At 46.1% G+C, this 20,327-nt stretch overlaps 1 protein-coding gene across 1 annotated transcript in view; it reads right to left on the bottom strand.

The window, feature by feature from the left end:
* The window catches only part of MEGF10 (multiple EGF like domains 10), a 125,394-nt gene that overhangs the window by 39,862 nt on the left and 65,205 nt on the right, over positions 1-20,327 (bottom strand). Inside the window, exons 6-8 of the mRNA XM_062189960.1 lie at positions 20,130-20,250; positions 14,747-14,883; positions 7,998-8,210 (exon numbers count right to left, since the gene is read on the bottom strand). Of these exons, the coding sequence (XP_062045944.1) occupies positions 7,998-8,210; positions 14,747-14,883; positions 20,130-20,250 (471 nt within the window). The remainder of the gene's footprint in view (positions 1-7,997; positions 8,211-14,746; positions 14,884-20,129; positions 20,251-20,327) is intronic.

Here is a 20,327-nt window from a genome sequence, read left to right on the forward strand (position 1 = left end):
AAGTCACTCTGGGGTAAACATGACACCCAAGGCCAGTGCAAATGTTGCTTTAGCCATGATCACTAAATGTGTGGCTAATCCCATGCACAATAATTTAAACTTCCTTCCCAGGCTTGGTATGATTTAATTAATTGGCTGGAACCTCACTAACACTGTAGAAACATTGTATGAAAACAGCTTCATGCTTTAGCAGGACACTGTTACAACCACATCCTTTTTGTCTGACATTCTTTTGAATTTTCCTACACTGAAAGCACTAATGCAATACAATGTCGATGCTATGAGAAGAGCCAATGAACTCCGTTCAGTCAACAATATCAAATCAGTAAACCAGTGGGATGTCCAAAGAACGCCAAGAGCAATGACCTTGCCAGGCTGTTCTCCTCTCGGCTCCCTATACCTGGCAGCAGGGCAGCTGTCTCTACCTGGAACAGCAGCCATGCTGACAGGCAGGCCAGGCCAGGCAGCCAGCTGCTGCCGCACAGCAAATGGACAGACACATCAGCTGCACTAAAGACGCGTGTGGAAGGGAGCAGACACAATGGGGCACTCTGTAGCACACTGGCTCAGAACACATGTGCTTCTCGGCACAGGAAAACCCGAGCAGCAGGCTGGCTCTGCTGACAATTGGAAGACTGTTTAAAGCTGATCTTCCTCCACTGACGGAGCTAAACCCTCCCCGTCACCAGGCGAACAACAGAAGCTGCCATCACATGCGGACATGTGTTAAATGACCTCTCTCAGGGGACGGCTCAGATGCTCTACTCTTGGGAAGTGTGATGTACCAGGAGGGATGAAGATTGAGACTGTCATCTCCCTCTCCCCGCACCCAATGGCCTCCTCTGTCAGCCACACCCCATAATCTCAAGTGCATCCTCTCTTCCTCCTCCAGACCCTTCTTCAGAAAAACTCTGTGGGTTGGACCATTTGGCCACCATTTTCAAAGATGTATTTCACTACCTTTTAGACCCCTGTTGCAATAGGTGCCTACAAGCATCCCTCACAAAACAATCTGGAAACGTGGCACAAAGAAACCTCCAAGCATAAGCTGAGATGGGTGCTTGGGTACAGAAGGTGTGGATTTCAGGCATAGATTCTGGATCTCATAGCTACTTAGATTTACTCGGCCCACTGATCTACTCAGATCCTGGGCCAACCTCTTGTCCTTGAACAACTTGCTGGGCACCTCCATGGCATCTCAAGCACAATGTGTCTCAAGTGGACCCCTTGTTCTCCCTGCCCTTCCTCCTAATGCAGCCTCTACCCACATCACCCATATTTCTGGAATATGGCACCACTGGTCACTCCATTTCCCTAGGAGTTATTCTTGCCAACTCCTTCTCCCTCATTTCCCATGTCCACTCCACCACTAAGGCCCTACTGTTCTAACATTAAACTCTATTCTGGATCCACCCACCTCTTCATCTTCACTGTCACCACCTGTCTCCCAGCGAAGGCCACCCACTTCCTAAATCCTGAACAACCTTACAGCTCTTTTCCTCATTTCCACTTTGCCTCACACTCCTCTTCCCTAGAGCCCTCACAATGCTCCCCACTATACCTGGTATAAAATCCACATTGTTTAAGATAGCTAGAGTGACTGTCCAGTTAGTTGTCTAAACCAACATGTTCTTAAGAATTCAGAGGGGGAGCCAGCACGGTGGTGTAGTGGGAAAAGCCACCACCTGCAGTGCCAGCATCTCATATGGGCAGTGGTTCAAGTCCCAGATGCTCCATTTCTGATCCAGCTCTCTGCTATGGCCTGGGAAAGCAGTTGAAGATGGCCCAAGTCCTTGGGCACCTGCACCTGCATAGGAGACCTGGAGGAAGCGCCTGGTTCCTGGCTTTGGATCAGCTCAGCTCCAGCTGCTGCAGCCAATTGGGGAGTGAACCAGCGGATGGAAGACCTCTCTCTCTCTGCCTCTCCTTCTCTCTCTGTGTAAATCTGACTTTCAAATAAGTAAATAAATCTTTTTTTTTTTTAAAAAAAAAAAAGAATGAAGAGGGAAAGATAGGTATTTGGTGCAATGGTCGAGATGCCACTTGGGACACCTGTGTCCCACTTTGGACTGCTTGGTTTGAGTCCTGGCTGCTCTGCTTCTGATCCAGCTTCCTACTAACAAGCTTGCTGGGAGGCAGATGATGATGACTCAAGTGCTTGAGTCCCTGCCACCCTTGTGGGAGACCTGGATTGAGTTCTAGGCTCCTGGCTTTGGCACGGCCCAGGCCTGGTTGTTGTGGGCATGTGGCAAATAAACCAGTACATGGAAGAGCTCTTTCCATCTTTCAAATAAAAATGAAAATAAATTTTAAAATAATTTTAAAGTGATGAGGGAGATGTCGATCACTATAGGGCAACAAAAGAATCCTGTGAGACCAGATATGTGGTCACCCCAAATGCAGCCACGGCCTCATCACATGGCAACGGCCTACTTCTCAGCCTCTTCTTTCCTCATAATGCTCTTTATTATGAAGTTACAGCATATTTTTATTTCTTTCTTTCAACTATTTCTTTCTTTATTTGAAAAGCAGAGTTTCAGAGAGACATGGGGAGAGAGGGAGACAGAGAGAGATATCTTCCACCTGCTGCTTTTCTCCCAATAATGGCCGGGGCTGGACCCAGATAAAACCAGCAGCCTGGCACTCCACACAGGTGTCCTATGCAGGTGAGGTGGGGCCCAAGCACCCAGGCCGTCTTCTGTTGCCTTCCAGGTGCATTAGCAGGGAGCTGGATTGGCAGGGAAGCAATGAGGACCCAAATCGGAGCCCAGATGGCATGCCTGCGCCACACGTGGGACACAGCCCACTGCACTACAGCGCTGGCCCCATCACAGGTCCCTTAAGTTTATGAAAGCATCAAGCTTTTCATGCAAGAGCCTCCATGTGACTATTTGATTTCCTAGAATGATTTCTCTGTACCCTTCTCCCACCTCACTCTACCTGGTCCTCCCAGTCTCAGCTTATACATCTGTTTCTCATTTCCCCATCACTCAGAGTTGAATTAGGTCTCTCGTTTATTCTCCTGCCCCCCTACCATGTGTCACAATCAATGAACCTATGTTTGTTTGTCCTTTAATGTGTTCCTTTCTCTCCACACTGCAAGTTCTGGGAGGGCAAGAATTAAGTCTGTTTTTATTCTCCTTAATTTACCTGTCCCTGGCACATGAAGGCTCACAGTAGAGAATGACTGAGTGAACACAGGACAATGTCACAGTTGACGCACAGCGGATCTCACCCCAGACTGCCTTAAAGGAAATCAGCATCAACTGCAGAGAATGCTCACACGTGTGACATTTGTGAGGTTACTATGAGTGACTGCCCAGGCCAGCACTTAGTGTTTGCTGAGCACTGAGCAGACCACACCCCATGCATCACTGACTCCGACCCTCTCAAACCATGCTAAATGTAGGAATGATCCCATTTAAAAAAAAAAGAGAGAGAGAGAAAGGAAACCAAGGCCTAGATAGTAAGAGCCATTTATTCAAAACGTGGCACAGGTAGTAGCAGAATCAAAGTCTACCCAAGTTCGTCTGCTTTTGCACCAAAGAGAACAGAGGGCTGTCAGCAGCCTGCTAGGAGGCTAAATAAGAAAATGCATGCCTAAAAATTAGGATTTTACAAAGGGGTCGGTAAGACCACTAAAAACTTCTAATATGCAAAAAATTAGGGACATTTTTAAACTTACTTCACTAAGGTCCTACATCTGAAAGAAGGAAAAGAAATATTTCAAGTGAAACTTACATTTTTGGTGGAAAATGTTACTTTGTGCAGTTAGCAAATGATACAGTGTACATACAAATGTTAGCCAGAATAGACAACTCTTGCGGGGACAGGGACTGGACTAACCAAGAGGCAGACAGACACATTGATCCTCTGGGCCCCCCAGTGAGTGTTAGTGCAGCACACTGGTTCTCAGATTGATTGACACCAAAATTAGTGTTCAGCAATTTGTAATTAGATGGAGGAAGCCAGAGCACTTTGGAAGCATTTGATGGGTTCTCAGGCAGGCGGCTTAATTGGTAATGAGATTTACGTCTGGGTGTGGGAGCAGCAGGTTAGAGGCTGAGTGTAGAGCAGGATCACACATGTATGAGAACTATTTGTCATTTTACGCACATCTGTAACCATTTCTCCATTTAATGGTTAAGTTGTAATAAGAGAGTAATACTATACAATATTGGCTAAAACACAGGAGTCTTTGAACTTCTTCATATCCTTAGATGTGATTAATGCTTAAATGTAACAGCAATTAGGTCGCATTTGCAAACGGGCACATCCTGATTGCCCATGGCTAGTAAATGTTCTAATTAACAAGAGCTGATACACATATCCCACGTGGAACCTTATTAAATCTTAAATTTTATTTTCTTGTTCAAAATCATCCTCACCATAAAAGTTAATTTTGAGTTGAAAAGTCCAGGTCATAGTGAATGTCTTTAGGCTCAATAATACCACTAAAACTTAAAATATTATGAATATATTTAAATTCATTTCAGCCCTGTCTTGGATTGCAAAATAAAACTGTCTACAAACTCTTCGCATCTCCTCCCACTAACAGGTAGAGTATACTGAATCTGGACTTGGTTGTGTGACTTGCTCTGTCTAAAGGAATACCAACAAACATGGCACAACCAAAGGCTTGTACAGTGTGCCCATGTTGCTGCTTCCCTCTCTCTTGCTGCCTTTGGAAGCCAGTCACTGTGAAAGCACCCCAGGTAACTCTGCTGGGTGCTGGAGACATGAGGCTCAGTCATCCCCAACACCCAGCCAAGTGGCAGACATGTGAGTAATGACCAATCAGCTGGTCGATGAGCTAACAGCTGAACACAGAGAAACCAGAAAAAACACCAACCTGAACCCTGGCCCAGCAGCCAAACAGAAAAGTATCAGTTACTAAGTAACTGCTTTTATATGCCACTCAATTTGAGGCCTTTTTAAATGCAGCATAAATTATACAATACAAATAAACATACAGCTGTAGTATATGTCAGTGTATGCACTTTCATAGAATTCAGAATTATATAAAAACAAAATTAAATATAAACAATGCAGTGGTGGCGACTTGGGACACCCCTATCCTGCACTGGAGTGCCTGCTCCCGGCTCCAGCTTCCTGCTAATGTAGACCCTGGGAGGCAGCAGGTGATGGCTGTAGTAGCTGGGTCCCTGCCACTCAGGTGAGAGTTGTGGACTGAGTTCTTGACTCTCAACTTCCATTGAGCCCACCATCAAGGTGTTGCATACATTTGGGGAGGGAGCCAGCAGATGAGAGCTCTCTCTCTCTCTCTAGCTCTCCTCCCTCCCACCCTTTCGCCTCTCTCTGTCCCCCTTCTCTCCTCCATCTCCATCTTCATAATAAATAAATATTTTTAACAGTCAATGTACACTATTATATTAATTTACACTGCATTACTTATATCATTAATTAGAGTGAAAGGATTTTGTATAAATATGTATGCATCATTAATTTACAATAGCAAAACTCCAATAGCTAGATTAAATGATAAAGTGCATAGGCAGAACTTTTTATTAATATGAAGATTGTACAATTTTTGTTTTGAATGAAACTGTGTTTCCAGGAATTTTACATAGAAAGTCGGGATATAAAAATACACGGATGACTCCCACAATGACTGCAAGATATGGTCACAGAATCAACAGTCAACTGGTCCTAACAGAAATGTACAAAAACTCATCTTTAAAAACAACTTTCATGATTCAGGGGAGCACTCACAAGGCTATTTTCTTTCTCATCTTCTGATTATTTGGTATATATTATTAAATGGATTTTAACGTTATTTTCATCTATGTGATTACCAAATAATCTCATGTACTTCTTTGTTAAAGCATACACGCTTGAATATCTGTGACCTACATCAAAATTATCACAGTATTGGTATTAATCAAATAATTCTTCATGGTGGCAGTGTTGTGGCAGGTGAAGTTGCCACCTGTAATGCCAGCATCTCGTATGGGCATCTGTTCGTGTCCTGGCTGTTCCACTTCCCACCCAGCTTCCTGCTAATGGCCTGGGAAAAGGAGCAAAAGATGGCCCAAGTGCTTAGGGCCCTGTTAACTACAAGGGAGACCTTGAAGAAGCTCTTGGCTCCTGGCTTTGGCCTGGCCCAGCCCTGGCTGTTGTGGATATCTGAGGAGTAAACCAGAGGATGGACAATGTCTGTCTGTCTGTCTGTCTCTCTCTTTCTCCTTGCCTCTCTGTAACTATTTGCCATAAATAAATAAACCTTTAAAAATTCTTATTTTTGGAAAAAAAAATTTATTTATTTATCTGAAAGGCAGAGTTACAGAGATAGAGAGAGAGAGAGAGAGGTCTTCCACCCGCTGGTTCATTCCCCAAATGGCCGCAATGGCTGGACCTGCGCTGATCCAAAACCAGGAGCCAGGAGCTTCTTCCGGGTCTCCTCTGCAGGTGCAGGGGCCCAAGCACTTGGGCCATCCTCCACTGCTTTCCCAGGCTGTAGCAGAGAGCTGGATCAGAAGTGGAGCAGCCAGGACACAAACTGACGCCCAGTGTGATGCCAGCACCTCAGGTGGCAGCTTTACCCGCTATGCCATAGCACTGGTTCTCCCCAAAAATTCTTTACTTGTACCTTTGCACTCCTAACATGGTACCTGATTCCAGAAAAGCACAGCAATGCTGTTGGCATATCCAGTTCTTCTAATAGCAGGGCTGTTCTTGTGGGCAAGCTTATTATTCCTCTTGATGTCAGCTGTGTCCACACGCCACAAAGCCCCACGCTGGTAGAACATGTTTAGCTCTTGCGACATGAGGCTTACCTTTTGTGGCACCAAGCCTCAAACTATAGGAAAAGAGGCCAAGTTCACGACTTGTCCTTCATCCTGCCAGCTCCTTCAGTATTGGGGATTTGGAAAACAAAATGCTGCCTGCAGAGAACATTCACTTTTCCTCCCCAGGTATTTAGCAAAACTTGTCATGCAAAGAATAGCAATATTTTCCAGTAAGCCTTTTTTTGCCAAAGTTACTAACGTGGCTTGCAAAGTTACAACAATACACTCCTTAGCTATGTCACACCTCTACAATATATTCCAACACACACACTCAGAGCTCAAAATCCTTTCTTCTGCCCCTAACCATGGTTTAAAGAAGTGACCATGCTTCTGTTGACTTAACTTTTGTGCATTTGGGATTCGAGGCAGCCACCAGTTGGTTATCTTTCAGAACTATAAATGAAGAAGCATCTGTGCTACATGCAAGCAAAAGCTACGCGAGTAACATCTAAACTGCTAGCCAAAGCAGCACATTTTTGTCCAACTCAGCTTTTCCAGACATCTGCAAACGAGGCTGGGAATTTTAAGTTATGTGTATTTTGGTCCTTGGGGGAGGGAGAAGGACAAAGGGTGGGGAGAGGTATTTTCAGAGGCAGACAAGGTGCGGTAGGGTGGGTGGGATTGTGGTTTCCTGTTCTCTGATTCTTTGAGAGACTTTTGAACTAAAAGACCCCTGTGAGTTCTATGTCCAAGTCATCAATCCTGAGAAGATATTTCACATGTGACGGCCACATGTGCAGCACTTTCACAAACTTCCACCGTCCACTTCCTCTCCATAGCCTTTCCTCTTGCACAGATGTGCTGTCAACTAAAAGATGTTGCAGTGAGAGTCGTTTTGAGATATTTTTACTGACAAATCTCGGCTTAACCCCTTGTCCCTTGTTGCACCTTTGCTGCTACAATGCCACAGAATGACTCTCTTAGGGAAGACCTCTACCAAACTGAGCAAATTTTATATTTACCAGTGGCTGTTAACAGAGACTAGAACTCAATATCCACCAGTGACATCCAACCATCTCAGCACTTCTGACACAGGCCAACATGCTCCACATGAAAACGTCTTCCTCCTACCTGCTGGTTCCCGCCCAGGAGACCCCAGAGGCAGGCAGCAGCTTGGGTGGGAAACTCTAGTCAAGCCCTCCTTGCAAAGCCTGGACACTGAAGTTAGAGCTCTGATAAGACACCCACCTGTGAGTGTTGTCCAGGTGGCAGGGGCACCGCCTGTCGCACTTCATGCCGTACAGGCCGTCTGGACACAGGCGCGCCTCGCAGAGCTCGCCGGAGAAGCCTGCCTCACAGAGGCACGCGCCGCTCACGTGATAGCACTTCCCGCCGTGGAGGCACCGGCAGGTCTCGGCACACCGAAGTCCATACGTCCCAACCGGACACTCATCCTGGCACCTGTCGAGCAAGAGGAGGGAGCCACTGCCATGAGACAATGAAGCGGCTGGTTCAGAATGGCTTTGTCGTGGATACGAGGCTACCTCCAAAAGTTAGTGGAAAATGGAATCGAAACTGAAGTTTATTCGGGTGCAAAAAACGTTTGAAATTGTGCATAGGCTTTTTTTCATAATGTGCATTTTCCACGATTTTCTGAAGACTCCTTGTGTGCATGGATGGCATTGATATTACTTGGTGGTTAGCCCATTAATAGTCTGGAAAGTATTAAGATGAATTACTCTGGCTGCACATTGTGCTTAGCAGCAGTATGTCCCACTGAAGAAAAAAAAAAACAACAACAATAAAAACAAAATAAAATGATGAATTTGGGTCTCCAACCATGTTTTACACCCAGTGCTTGCCAACATTACAGCGTTCAGCACTTCCGTGGGTACCAGGAAGCAGAGAAAAGAAACTACCCAAATATTAGAGCCAAACCATCATCAAGATATTTAAAAACTGTTCCTTACATTCTCAAGAGAAAATGCTGTGGGAAATTTGAAATTGAATTTTTAATCCTCTGGGCTTTCATGATGATACTAATATTTTTTCAAGATTTATTGATTCAAAAGAGTTAGAGAGAGGGAGAGAAGGAAAGAGAGAGATCTGCTGGTTCACTCCCCAGATGGCTGCAATGGCCTGGCTGGGCCAAGCCAAATCCAGGAACCAGGCGCTTCCTTCTGGGTCTCCCTTGTGGGTAACAGGGGCCAAAGCACTTGGGCCATCTTTGGCTCCTTTTCCCAGGCCATTAGCAGGGAGCTGCTTTAGAAGTGGAACAGCTGGGGCACGAAGCGACATTAATGTCATATATGGACATTAATCTTTCAATTTCAGCCATGTTTCTGTTCTTTTCAAAGCTGAATGGTAATCCCTGCTCCTCACGCACTAGCCAGATGTCCGGGGACCAGGGTTGGGGATGCATTTGCCTGTAGTTTTAGGAAGGCACGGAGTTTTCTAACACAAAAGTTTTGGCCAGTGGGATTGTTGTCCTATTTCAAGCAAGGGTTGCCAAATGTGGAGAAAAAATATCAGATCTCACAAATCTACTGTCTTTTTTTTTTTTTTAAAGGCATTCGAGCCCTTTCCCAGAAGGACCTGCTCTAGGAAGGTGAAAATGGTCTCTCACTGCTCCATGGGAAGCGTGGGTAGGTCCTGGGCTGGCCACGTTTGTTTCACTGAGGTGGCTGTCAGAGCTCTCTGTAGCAAGGGAGCTTGTTGTGCCAAGGGAAGGGAGATGGGGTTGAAGATCAGCCTAGCACTCATCCCACGTAGGGAACACTGTCTCAGTGGCCACTTCTCACGTGGCTCTCAAGTCTACAAGACCCAGAATCAAAACTGTAGGTCAGCATTGCATATTCCAGGTCTGTACATGGCGAGCAGCAATGCACAAATTCAAGCATAGCTAAAAGCAATGGCAAGAAAGCATACTACAAAGCAACCGCCTTCCCTCAAGGCTTGGCACGCTCTTAACAAGAGACGAGACGACTGACAATGCCAGGGTGGCTGGGAGCCCATTTGCACAGAGAGGACAGATCTGAGGAATCCTTTGATACCTCTCCAGTCTGCCTCCAGTGTCCACTCAATGTGACGGAGACGACGAAGGGGGCTGCACAGACTCTAGACGTGGCCAGGTAAGTTTTTCTTTTTCTTTTTCTTTTTTTTGAGAATTGAAAATGAATCTTGATGTGAATGGAAGGGGAGAGGGAGCGGGAAAGGGGTGGGTTGCGGGTGGGAGGGAAGTCATGGGGGCGGGGGGAAGCCATTGTAATCCATAAGCTGCACTTTGGAAATCTATATTCATTAAATAAAAGTTTAAAAAAAAAAAAGTGAAGCTGAAACAGGCAAAGCCTGTTGCTGCCTGGGAGGTGGGCTTCCCGGGCTGAGCACAGACCTGCCTGTGGTCTGCACCTGGCCCTGTGGGTGGGGCCTTGGCCTTCCTGGGGGGAAAGGAGCCCTTGCCCCCAGCCCAGCACAACTGGGCTGCTGGACACCAAGTCCTGCCCCGGTCAGCTCTGCCCTGACTGTCCATCCACGGCCCCTGGTGCCTACCATGCCACAGGGGCCCAGCAGGCTGCAGAGATGCTGGGGGCAGCCTGTGGCAGGTGGAGCCAAGGTCTGCCCTTCTAGCTCCCCTCCGTGGCCAGGCACGTCAGGGCTAGCTGCCAGCCTCGCCCCAGCCTTCGCCACGGTGAGAAGGAAGCAGAACCAGCCCGGACACGCCCCTTGTTCTGGGACGTGGTGCAGGTAAGTTTTCAATAGATAAAGTCTTAGGCTATGAAGCAAATTAAAAAGTTCTGGAGTAACGGAACTAATATTTAGCACTTAAGCGAATGTGTGCTTTAAAATTATATGACTTTACATATTTTTTAATATTTATAAGAGGAACTCTTTATTTTTAACCCATAACAAGTCATTGATAAGTGATTTAATTTATTCCTTAAACACAGCAACTTAGAGAAATGCGAGGTACAGGAATTTGGCCTCAGCACGGCCCCTGCTAAAGCAACTGAGACATCTCTACCATCTATGCGTCTGGTGTTTCTCGAAAGTCAGTACAAAAAGAAAAAAAAAAAAAAAAAAAAGATCAACAGAGCACAACACATTGGTGCTCTCTCCTATGTGGATTTGAGAACAAACTCAAATGTTAAGCTTTGGACAGGCTTCACAATTTGAACCGAGAGGAAGCTCCAGCTCCCAAAGGGCTTCAAAGTGGTACAGAGAAAGTGCTGCAAATCAAAGGGAACAGTGGGTTCAGTTTATCATAGTCTTGGCAGAGACTTGCTGTTCTCTGGGAAAGCCAAGCCCACAATAGCTGGTTCTGGCCCATATTTACCTTCCTAACCTATCATTAAACATTCTATGAGTTTGAATCAGAAATACAAAATGGAAAGTCATTCGGGTTTTACTTACTAAAGCAGCCATTAGGTAAGCTTGTTCATCGTCCTGCTGTCCTTTTTTTGTTAACGTTGCCTTTCTAAGAGAACTCTAGTAAGAGTTACGCCTGCTTCCACCTACCAAGCCAAAATGCTAGGGCAGCCTTCTAGAAGTCGATATTTTCCCCTCAAACACGAATGTAACCATGAAGTAACCTCTAACTTTCTGATGGCCCCTTATCTTCAAGAAGCACCATTCTCCAATTGATTGTATGCCCTGGGTGTTGCCTTTGTGGCCCCCTGTGGAACCTGAAAACCTACCTCAAAAATCAGTGGAAAAGGAAAAACATTTTGTTAGTAGAAATGGCTGAGGAGCAAGACATAGTAACAAATACTGACACAGAAGACATATGGAAATATGGGGGTTCTAATTTTTAAATTTTGACTAATGCCCCAACATTTGGAAGAATGGGTCTAATAACAAAACACATCAGTTCCCAAACCAATGAGGGTCACAGCCTTCTTTTAACACAGTTGTGGTTACTGTGTGTATCTCAGCAGGAACTTTAGGGAGAGGAAGTGAGTTGGTGCGGAAGGAAGTGAGTTAGAAGACAGTGAAGCACATTGATCTGCAAGGATTGACAGCTTCCTCCTTCACCCTGCTGAGCGTGACCTTCCCTAGAGCGACCAGAATAGCCTGGCCACATCACAATTCAGTGTAAAGGCATCGCATCCCTCATTAAACCTGGGGTGCACGGACCAGCTGCGCGCCTTTGCAGCAACACCTGGAAACGTAGCTCCAGGGGAGAGCACTGGGAGTCAAGCCTTCCCACGCCCAGACAGGGGAGCGATGCAGCAGCCCCCAGTCCCTTCCCACCATTCCTGACTGTTCCTCACCACCCACCTTTATCGCCCCTTTCAGGGTCACGTGGAACACTCGCTGAGCACCAGTTAGGTGCCTGGACCCTGGCCAGGCCTACAGAGGTCTGGAGCCATCCCACCGCAATACCAGTGGTACGGGGGAGGTTCCTTTTTAACCCTTCAGAGGAAATGGGTGGCTCGGGAACCATCTTCCATCCACTGGAACTTGACTGCACCACAAGACGGTTTCTCCCCACAATATCCTCTCCACCTTCCCACAAACCCTGGCGCCTTTGATGTGGGCACCCCGGGCACTGCTTGGCCAGCCTACAAGGTGCCCAATGTGTTGTTTCTTTTTCTGTCTGTTGGGCGGGTCCTGCCCACATCCTGGGGATGCCTTGCATGCGGTACCTGCTCCTCCTCCTAGCACAACCCTCAGGCCTAACCTCAGCGGTCAAGTTCCGCTGAGTCCTCAAAACCAGGGCGATGGTTAAGTGGAGACCCCAGCCCCTGAGGGCCCCTTCGCCCACAACTCCTGCCACAAATCAATCCCCAGCTGCTCAGTTCTTTCCTTTCGTGGTGACAAATACGCTTGTCACCGGGTGTGTGCACGTGTGACCTCGGGAACCGGTACGGGGATAACTACTGAAAACAGGAGTGACATGAGGGGAGCATCTGGAAAACCAGAGCTCCGGGAGCAGCAGTTCCAGGAACCAGCTCCCACTCCTCATTCTTCTTTGTCTGCCTTCCTTGCCTCTACTCCGACATTTTCCTGACAATTAGCTGTTACTCCCTTTCCTAATATTCCAAATAAGATGAATGTGAACTTACCTGCTTTGTAAGTTTGTTGGTTTGTGTTGCCTCTAATTTGAAACTTAAATCCCCAGAGGGCAAAAAAAAATTATAACGAAGTTTTTAGTGTCCCAAAACATTACAAAACACAGTCTAGGATTCTGCCTGATCACACGCCTTTCCTAGCCTGACTTGTTTTTTTACATTACGGTATTACATGGATCCAGAATCACCTAACAGCCTTCTCCATCCACAATAGAACCTAAAACTAGGATGGCAGTCACCAAAATGTCTTGATTACATGGGCCAATTAATATTACAAACATTGATTACATGGGCCAATTTAAATTACAAACACTGCATGCTATGGGTGTCAAGAACCCATAACATCAAAAATTAAAGGAAATATAATCGTATTAGCAGAAGACAAAGAGGTTTTCAATGTAATTATTTGATGAATTAATTGATTATATTTGAAAGACAGAGAGAGGGAAAGCACTTCCATTCACTACTATACTCCACAAACATCTGCAACAGCCAGGGCTGGGCCAGACAAAATCTAGGGGACTGGAACTCAGTCTAGGTCTCCCAAGTGGGTGGCAGAAACCCAAGTTCTTAGGCCAACACCTGCCGCCTCCCAGGGTGCACATCAACAGGAAGCTAAAATCGCAAGTACAGCTGGAACTGGAACCCAGGAACGCTGAAAGGAGATGTGGGCACCTCTAGCAGCATGTTAACCACTGCATCAGAGGCCCACCATCCACCCCTTTAAGGAGGTCAAACAGATGCTACTAACCAAGGGTACTGATAAAAATAGGGATTTCAAAAAACTACTGAGGCAGGCCGGCGCCGTGGCTCAACAGGCTAATCCTCCGCCTTGCGGCGCCGGCACACCGGGTTCTAGTCCCGGTCGGGGCACCGATCCTGTCCCGGTTGCCCCTCTTCCAGGCCAGCTCTCTGCTGTGGCCAGGGAGTGCAGTGGAGGATGGCCCAAGTGTTTGGGCTCTGCACCCCATGGGAGACCAGGATAAGCACCTGGCTCCTGCCATCGGAACAGCGCAGTGCGCTGGCCGCAGCGCGCTACCGCGGCGGCCATTGGAGGGTGAACCAACGGCAAAAGGAAGACCTTTCTCTCTGTCTCTCTCTCTCTCACTGTCCACTCTGCCTGTCAAAAAAAAAAAAAAAAAAAAAAAAAAAAAAAAAAAAACTACTGAGGCATGAAGACAATTCACTAAAAACTAACAATAAACATGAAACTACTGGAGTCGTTTCCAGCCAAATTAGGACAGGAAGTCCCACTTTCACCTCTCTCAGACCAAGTGATGAACAGTAAAAGTACAAACCGCAGGGTCACAGCTGTGTATTCCTACGTCGTGTGGGATCAGAGAGCCCTATAGTCCCAGCAGATCTGACTGGATCACTACCACACACGAAATTGCTAATATTACACAACACTTCAGAAAAATCATGGAAATGCATATGATGAAGAAACTATACGTAGATTTCAAAACTTTTTCACACAAATAAACTTGCCATTATATTTTCTATGAACTTTTTGAATTTCCTTTACAGAATACTGAAGAGTTATGGGAAGGGAACTTTATACTTCTCAAAAGTACTTGGGTATACATCCCATTTTAACATAAACCTATCAAAAATTACTTCAAATGTAAGTCACTTAAAAAAAAATCAGTTTTTGAGAATGATACACCCAGCAAAGGTTCTGAGTAGCTGCTGTTTTATTGTCTCTTTTCTTCGTAAGGTTTACTCTGTTATCTTCAGTTCACTACTGCTGATTCAGTTTCTGCGCACTGAATTAGAAAAGAACCTATCTAATACATTGGTGCTTACAGATGTTTCTAGAATATCTGGAACAGTCCCACAGACACATGGCATTAAAAATGCTCACTGGATCCACCAAAGTTTCAATTCATGCAAAGACAACCAATCACAGACAAGAGTGTCCCTTACCGTTCTCCTGTGTATCCTGGACTGCAGTGACATTGGCCTGTGGCAGCATCACATGTCCCTCCATTATGGCACTGACATTCTTGGGAACAGTTCTTTCCAAAGCGACCCTCGGGGCAAGGCTGACCACACACTGTGCCCTGCATTCAAAGAGACTTGGAAAATTAGATGGGCCTCCAGCCAGGGCAGGGCTGAAGGAAACAGAAGCAGAGAGATGAAGCTGAAAGGGAGGGAGAGATATAGGAAAAGGGATGCAAGAATATTAGATGAAGAGAATTTCAGAACACACAAACGGCTCATCCTCTTTAAACCACTAGAAATTTTAAAGTGACTTATTTACTCAGTGAACCTAAATCTCAAGATGCATTCAGAAATGGAAGAGTAATAATCTTAAGAAAAATCCATATTAAAACTCGAAGCTTAAGGTAAAGTTACATCAAATTATTATGGCAACCTAAGGAATTTATAAATCCTCCAAAGTGTTCTTCCTTGTATCTTACATGCACAATAAGTCAACGATACTTAGCAAGCATCCGTTACATAAATGGTAACATCTGGCACAAATGGAATATTCGAACACTTTACCATCTGCTCTTCAGAAAATACGCGTTATGGTTGGCTTTGTTTCTTCAAGTGTAGCATAACATAAGACTGAAATTTTGTGTACCTGAATTAATGACAACATTGCCTCTGAAACATGTACATAAGAATGAATCTCGATGTGTATCTCAACAGAAAAACACTTATTTTCAGCAGGTTCGACAGCACCACAGAGCCAAGGTCAACAGGAGACCTTATTCTCCCCAGGGAGAAAGTTCAAGGGTAACTTGGACATCTCTCCTTGCCCTAGAGGCTGCCCATCTTGTCAAGCAGAATCATTACATTTATTCCAATTCTATGACAATAAGAATAAGATACTATACCAATAGATCAATGAAACACTCCACTATTTTCTGTTTCCATTGGCTGCATGACTTGGGCTTGTAGCTTCTGATTTATTGGGTTTATAATTATTAGAGTATTTATTGGAACTGTACTAGAGTGAACAACATATCCCACATAACAGGGATTTTTTTTCCAATGTTTTTTAACTGTGGGAAGCTGCTGCTTTGTCCTCCCTCTCACTAAAAAAGGCAGACTGTGGGTACTCCGAAATTGAAGGCTAGCAAACACCAGATGGTTTCGTAAATGTTGATTCTGGATAGCATAAGAAAATACATTTCCTTTAACTACTGGCTACCCACAAAGGCAGTTGGTGTGCTAATGAGCTTTCCTCTGGTGGTTTCTAGCTATCTACACACGGTTCTCCCACAGACACTTGGAACCAAAAAGGCCTTTGAAAGATGACTCAAGTCAGTGTTTAACTGAAAATCATCTATCCCAGGCCAAGTGCTATGTACAAAGAATCAAGGACAAGGTCACAGCTCCTAAGAAATCAGATGGGTCAACCTGGACGGGCACAAGTTCTGGTGCAAATTCTCATTCTCTCGGGGCCTTCCCCTACCTGTACCACACTCCCATAAGCTTCAGAGTTGCTGCTGAAATAGTTTTCATGATTGATGATTAATGCAAGCAAGCAGCTTTAAGGAGGACATTATTTCTATTGGTTCACACGCATGTAAGTATGTATTTATCATTGAAAACCTAGGGTGAGAACACAAATGAAATGCTGGAAAGGAGAAGGCGAGGTTGGAATCTCAGCTATACAGAGAGAAAAAATGACCTGAAGCATTCAGGAAGAAACATCTCTCAAGGTTAGGGGCCCAGAGTAGAGAGGAAGTGGTGCAGGGTAGGCTCCCCAGGGCCCATGGAGAGAGTCCTTCTATCCGCCCACTGCAACCCTTTGTGCAAACCTGTGGCTACCACTGTCCCACACCATGACCGCCCCGGCAGAGAAGGAAAAAGCTTCAGTCTTGAGATGAGGCAACTCCATGGACAACACCTACGCCAAAGTCCTGGGAATAGAACGGCTGCCGCCCTCAGTGACACAGCACAGGGCTCTGCACACCACCTCTTCTGCAAACTCCTGCCCTTGCTAAGAAAGGACCAGTGTTGGCAAAAGGCTGAACACAGGAAGTGAAAAGAGTCAAGGAGTCAAAGATAGCCCAGCGTTTCTACCCTGGGCAATGAAGAGACAATTGCTGTCTTTAGCAAAAATAAAAAAGACAGGAGCAGTCTTATGGAAGGCTTCGGTGCCCAAGTTCGGTTGTATTAACATCGACCTTTTTGGCTTCCAAATGCAGCTCAGGACTCCTTCGGCAGCTGCCTTTGTCTCCTTGTCCCCAGGCACTCAGTAAGTGCCCCTGCCTCTGACTACACGGCCTCATGAACTTTATCCTCTAGAACTTGGGGACTTTCCCAGGCCTATTTACCTTTAAGACCCTCACCTGGGATCTAGTATTTGTTGTCCACGAGCCCCTGTTTTTTTAAATTATTATTTGAAAGGCAGAGACACAGAAAGAGAAGGAGAGAGAGACAGAGATAGAGAAAGAGAAACAGGGAGTGATCTTTGATTTGCTGGTTCACTCTCCAAATGCCAGAACCACCATTGTACTCATATGGGATGCTTACATTGCAAACAGCAGCTTGACCCTCTGTACATCAATGCTGCCCCCTGAAGAGGTCCTAACATTTCTCTCTCTCTCTCTCTCTCTCTCTCTCTCTCTCTCTCTCTCTCTCTCTCTCTCCCCTCTCTCTCTCTCTCTCTCTCTTTTTAAATTTATTTACTTATTTGAAAGACAGAGTTACAGAGAGGCAGAGGCAGAGAGAAAGAGAGGTCTTCCATCCACTTGTTCATTCCCGAAAAGGCCACAATGGCCAGAGGTGGGCCAATCCACAGCCAGGAGCCAGGAGCTTCTTTTGGGACTCCCATGTGGGTGCAGGGGCCTAAGGACTTAGGCCATCTTCTACTGCTTTCCCAGGCCATACCATAGAGCTGGATCAGAAGTGGATCATCTGGGACATGAACCAGCACCCATACAGGATGCTTGCACTGCAAGTGGCAGCTTTACCCACTACACCACAGTGCCAGCCCCAGGTCCTAACATCTTAAACTCGTTTTTCCCAAGACTATCACTGGGAAGCAGATGACAGTTCTCTGGCCTGTGACCATAATAAACAGTAATTCTACCTTCATGTCTGACTATGTAGAGTCCATAGCTTATAAAAGGACACAGCTTATAAGAGGTGGCTTCAAGTCTATAGTTTATCAAGTGTCGGGTATCTAACAAGGTACTAACAAATGTACAACTGGGATCAAGATGGATAAGATCAAGATTTAGGGGACAGGCACTTGGTGCAGTGGCTAAGACCTGCTTGGGATGCCTACATCCCATATCAGAGTATCTGGGTTCGAGTCCCATCTCTGCTTCAGATTCCAGCTAATGTGCACCCCGGGACAGGTCAAGTACCTGGGTCCCTGCCACCCACATAGGGGACCTGGATTAAGTTCCTGGCTTCTGCCTTCAGCCTGGCCCAGCCCCAGATTTTTGGCAAACATTTGCGGAGTGAATCAGGGAATGAAAGCTCTCTTCATCTCCCTATCTATCTATCTATCTATCTCTATCTGTTTCTTTCTTTGTCTTTGCTTTCCAAATAGAAAATGAAAAATAAACAGCATTTTTTAAAAACCAAGATTTATATTCATTAAATAAAAGTTTAATAAAAAAAAAAAACAAGATTTGGGGAAATCACTGGATTTTTGGAAAGGATTTACAGTGAGAAAAGAGAAGAACCAGACTGGAATCTGAACACAATGTAAGGAAGTGGTACAACTTGGTGAGCATGTCACCAAGTTCATGGGAAAGGAAATGATAATGTGCATTTTCCACGAACTTGTTGAAGGCCCGTTCTAGACAAAGGGTGAGGCAGAGAGGTCTTTGGGAGGAGAGGAAAGGACAAGGCTTGCTAGGGAAGGAAGGGAAGTGAGTGATCACCAGAGTCAACAGCTCTGGACAATCATGGTCCCTGCATTTGGCAATGACCAAGTCACCGGTGACCCCTGAGAGAACAGTGCAGGAGCTCTGGACCCTGACACAAATCGCTATTAATGAAGGAGCCAGACTTGGGCCACTCACTGTGTAGCCTTCAAGAAGACAGAGTCACGAACCAATTCAAAGAGAGAAGCGGGGCCGGCGCTATGGCATAAAGGTAAAGCTGCCGCCTGCAGTGCCGGCATCCCATGTGGGTACCAGTTCGAGTCACAGCTGCTCCACTTCTGATCCAGCTCTGTGCTATGGCCTGGGAAGGCAGTGGAAGATGGCCCAAGTCCTTGGGCCCCTGCACCCATGTGGGAGACCTGGAAGAAGCTCCTGGCTCCTGGCTTCGGATAGGTGCAGCTCTGGCCTATATATGGAGAATGAACCAGCAGGTGGAAGACCTCTCTCTGTTTTTGCCTCTCTGTAACTCTGCCTTTCAAATAAATAAATAAAACTTTAAAAAAGAGAGAGAGAAGCACCAGGATTAGTTCCTGATTTCAGATAAGTCTAATTAGGAAGCTAATTGGCATTGTGTACTGCACATAGAGGAACATCTTCGAAATCCCCACATGAAGTGAGGGTGCCGTGATCAGCATCTCGGAAGTGAGGTAAATGGTAGCTTCTGCTTAGACCACGACACCAAAGGCTCTGAGAAGTTCTGCACACCCGAGGCCCTCGGTTCACCTCTGTAACTGGGCAACTGCTTCACTAACGCGTACTCTGAACAATGCTCTCCAAGAACAGAAGCGATCTGCGGAACATGATTATGAAAATGATCATTAAATAATTCCCGTGCTTTTCAGCTCTGGCCGTCGTGGGGGAGACTAGATGTGGGCCTCCGTTTTATCTCGCGAGGAATACAGGATGATGGCCACTGTCTTGTCCACAAAGACCCCCGGTGCCCTTTCAAAGCCAGCAGTAAATCACCATCTGCCTTCTTTGGGCTAAAGAATTTCGACCTCTGGAGACGCTTCTTGTTTTACAATTTACTTGAGAAGCAGAGAGACAATGAAAGATAGATACCCATCTGCTGGTTCACTTTTCCAAATGCCCACACAGCCAGGATTAGGCTGGGCAAACGTTGGGAATCAGGTACTCAATCCAAGTCTCCCACGAGGGTGGCAGGGACCGAACTACTTGGGCCATTACCACCACACCCCAGGGTCTACGTTGACAGGAAGCTAGAAATAGCCACAAAGCCATGATTAAAACCAAGGCACTCTGATACAAGGTGTGGACACCCCGACCTGAATCTGAACCACGAGGTCCACACTCAACTCTGGAATCTGCAACCACTATTGTGGCTTCCTTTCACGCTGAAGTCCTCCACATGGGTATTCACTTGAGCATCGTGGAGCAGGTGACTGTGAGATGGGGTGGGTGTAGGTGGCAGCAGGAGGACAACCTACCATCCAGCCAGGCGGGCACGTGCACTCCCCGGTGACGTGGTGACACACTCCTCCATTCTGGCAGGGGCACCTCTGCTCACACTGTGGACCGTGCTTGCCGGGGGGACAGAGGTCTTCACAGCTGAGAGTGAACAAGTGACAAAGGACACCATTATTGACCCAATCATATGACCCTCAAGTTCACAGACACAACAGCCT

The sequence above is a fragment of the Lepus europaeus genome, chromosome 4, assembly GCF_033115175.1.
Source record: "Lepus europaeus isolate LE1 chromosome 4, mLepTim1.pri, whole genome shotgun sequence".
Lineage (NCBI taxonomy): Eukaryota > Metazoa > Chordata > Mammalia > Lagomorpha > Leporidae > Lepus > Lepus europaeus.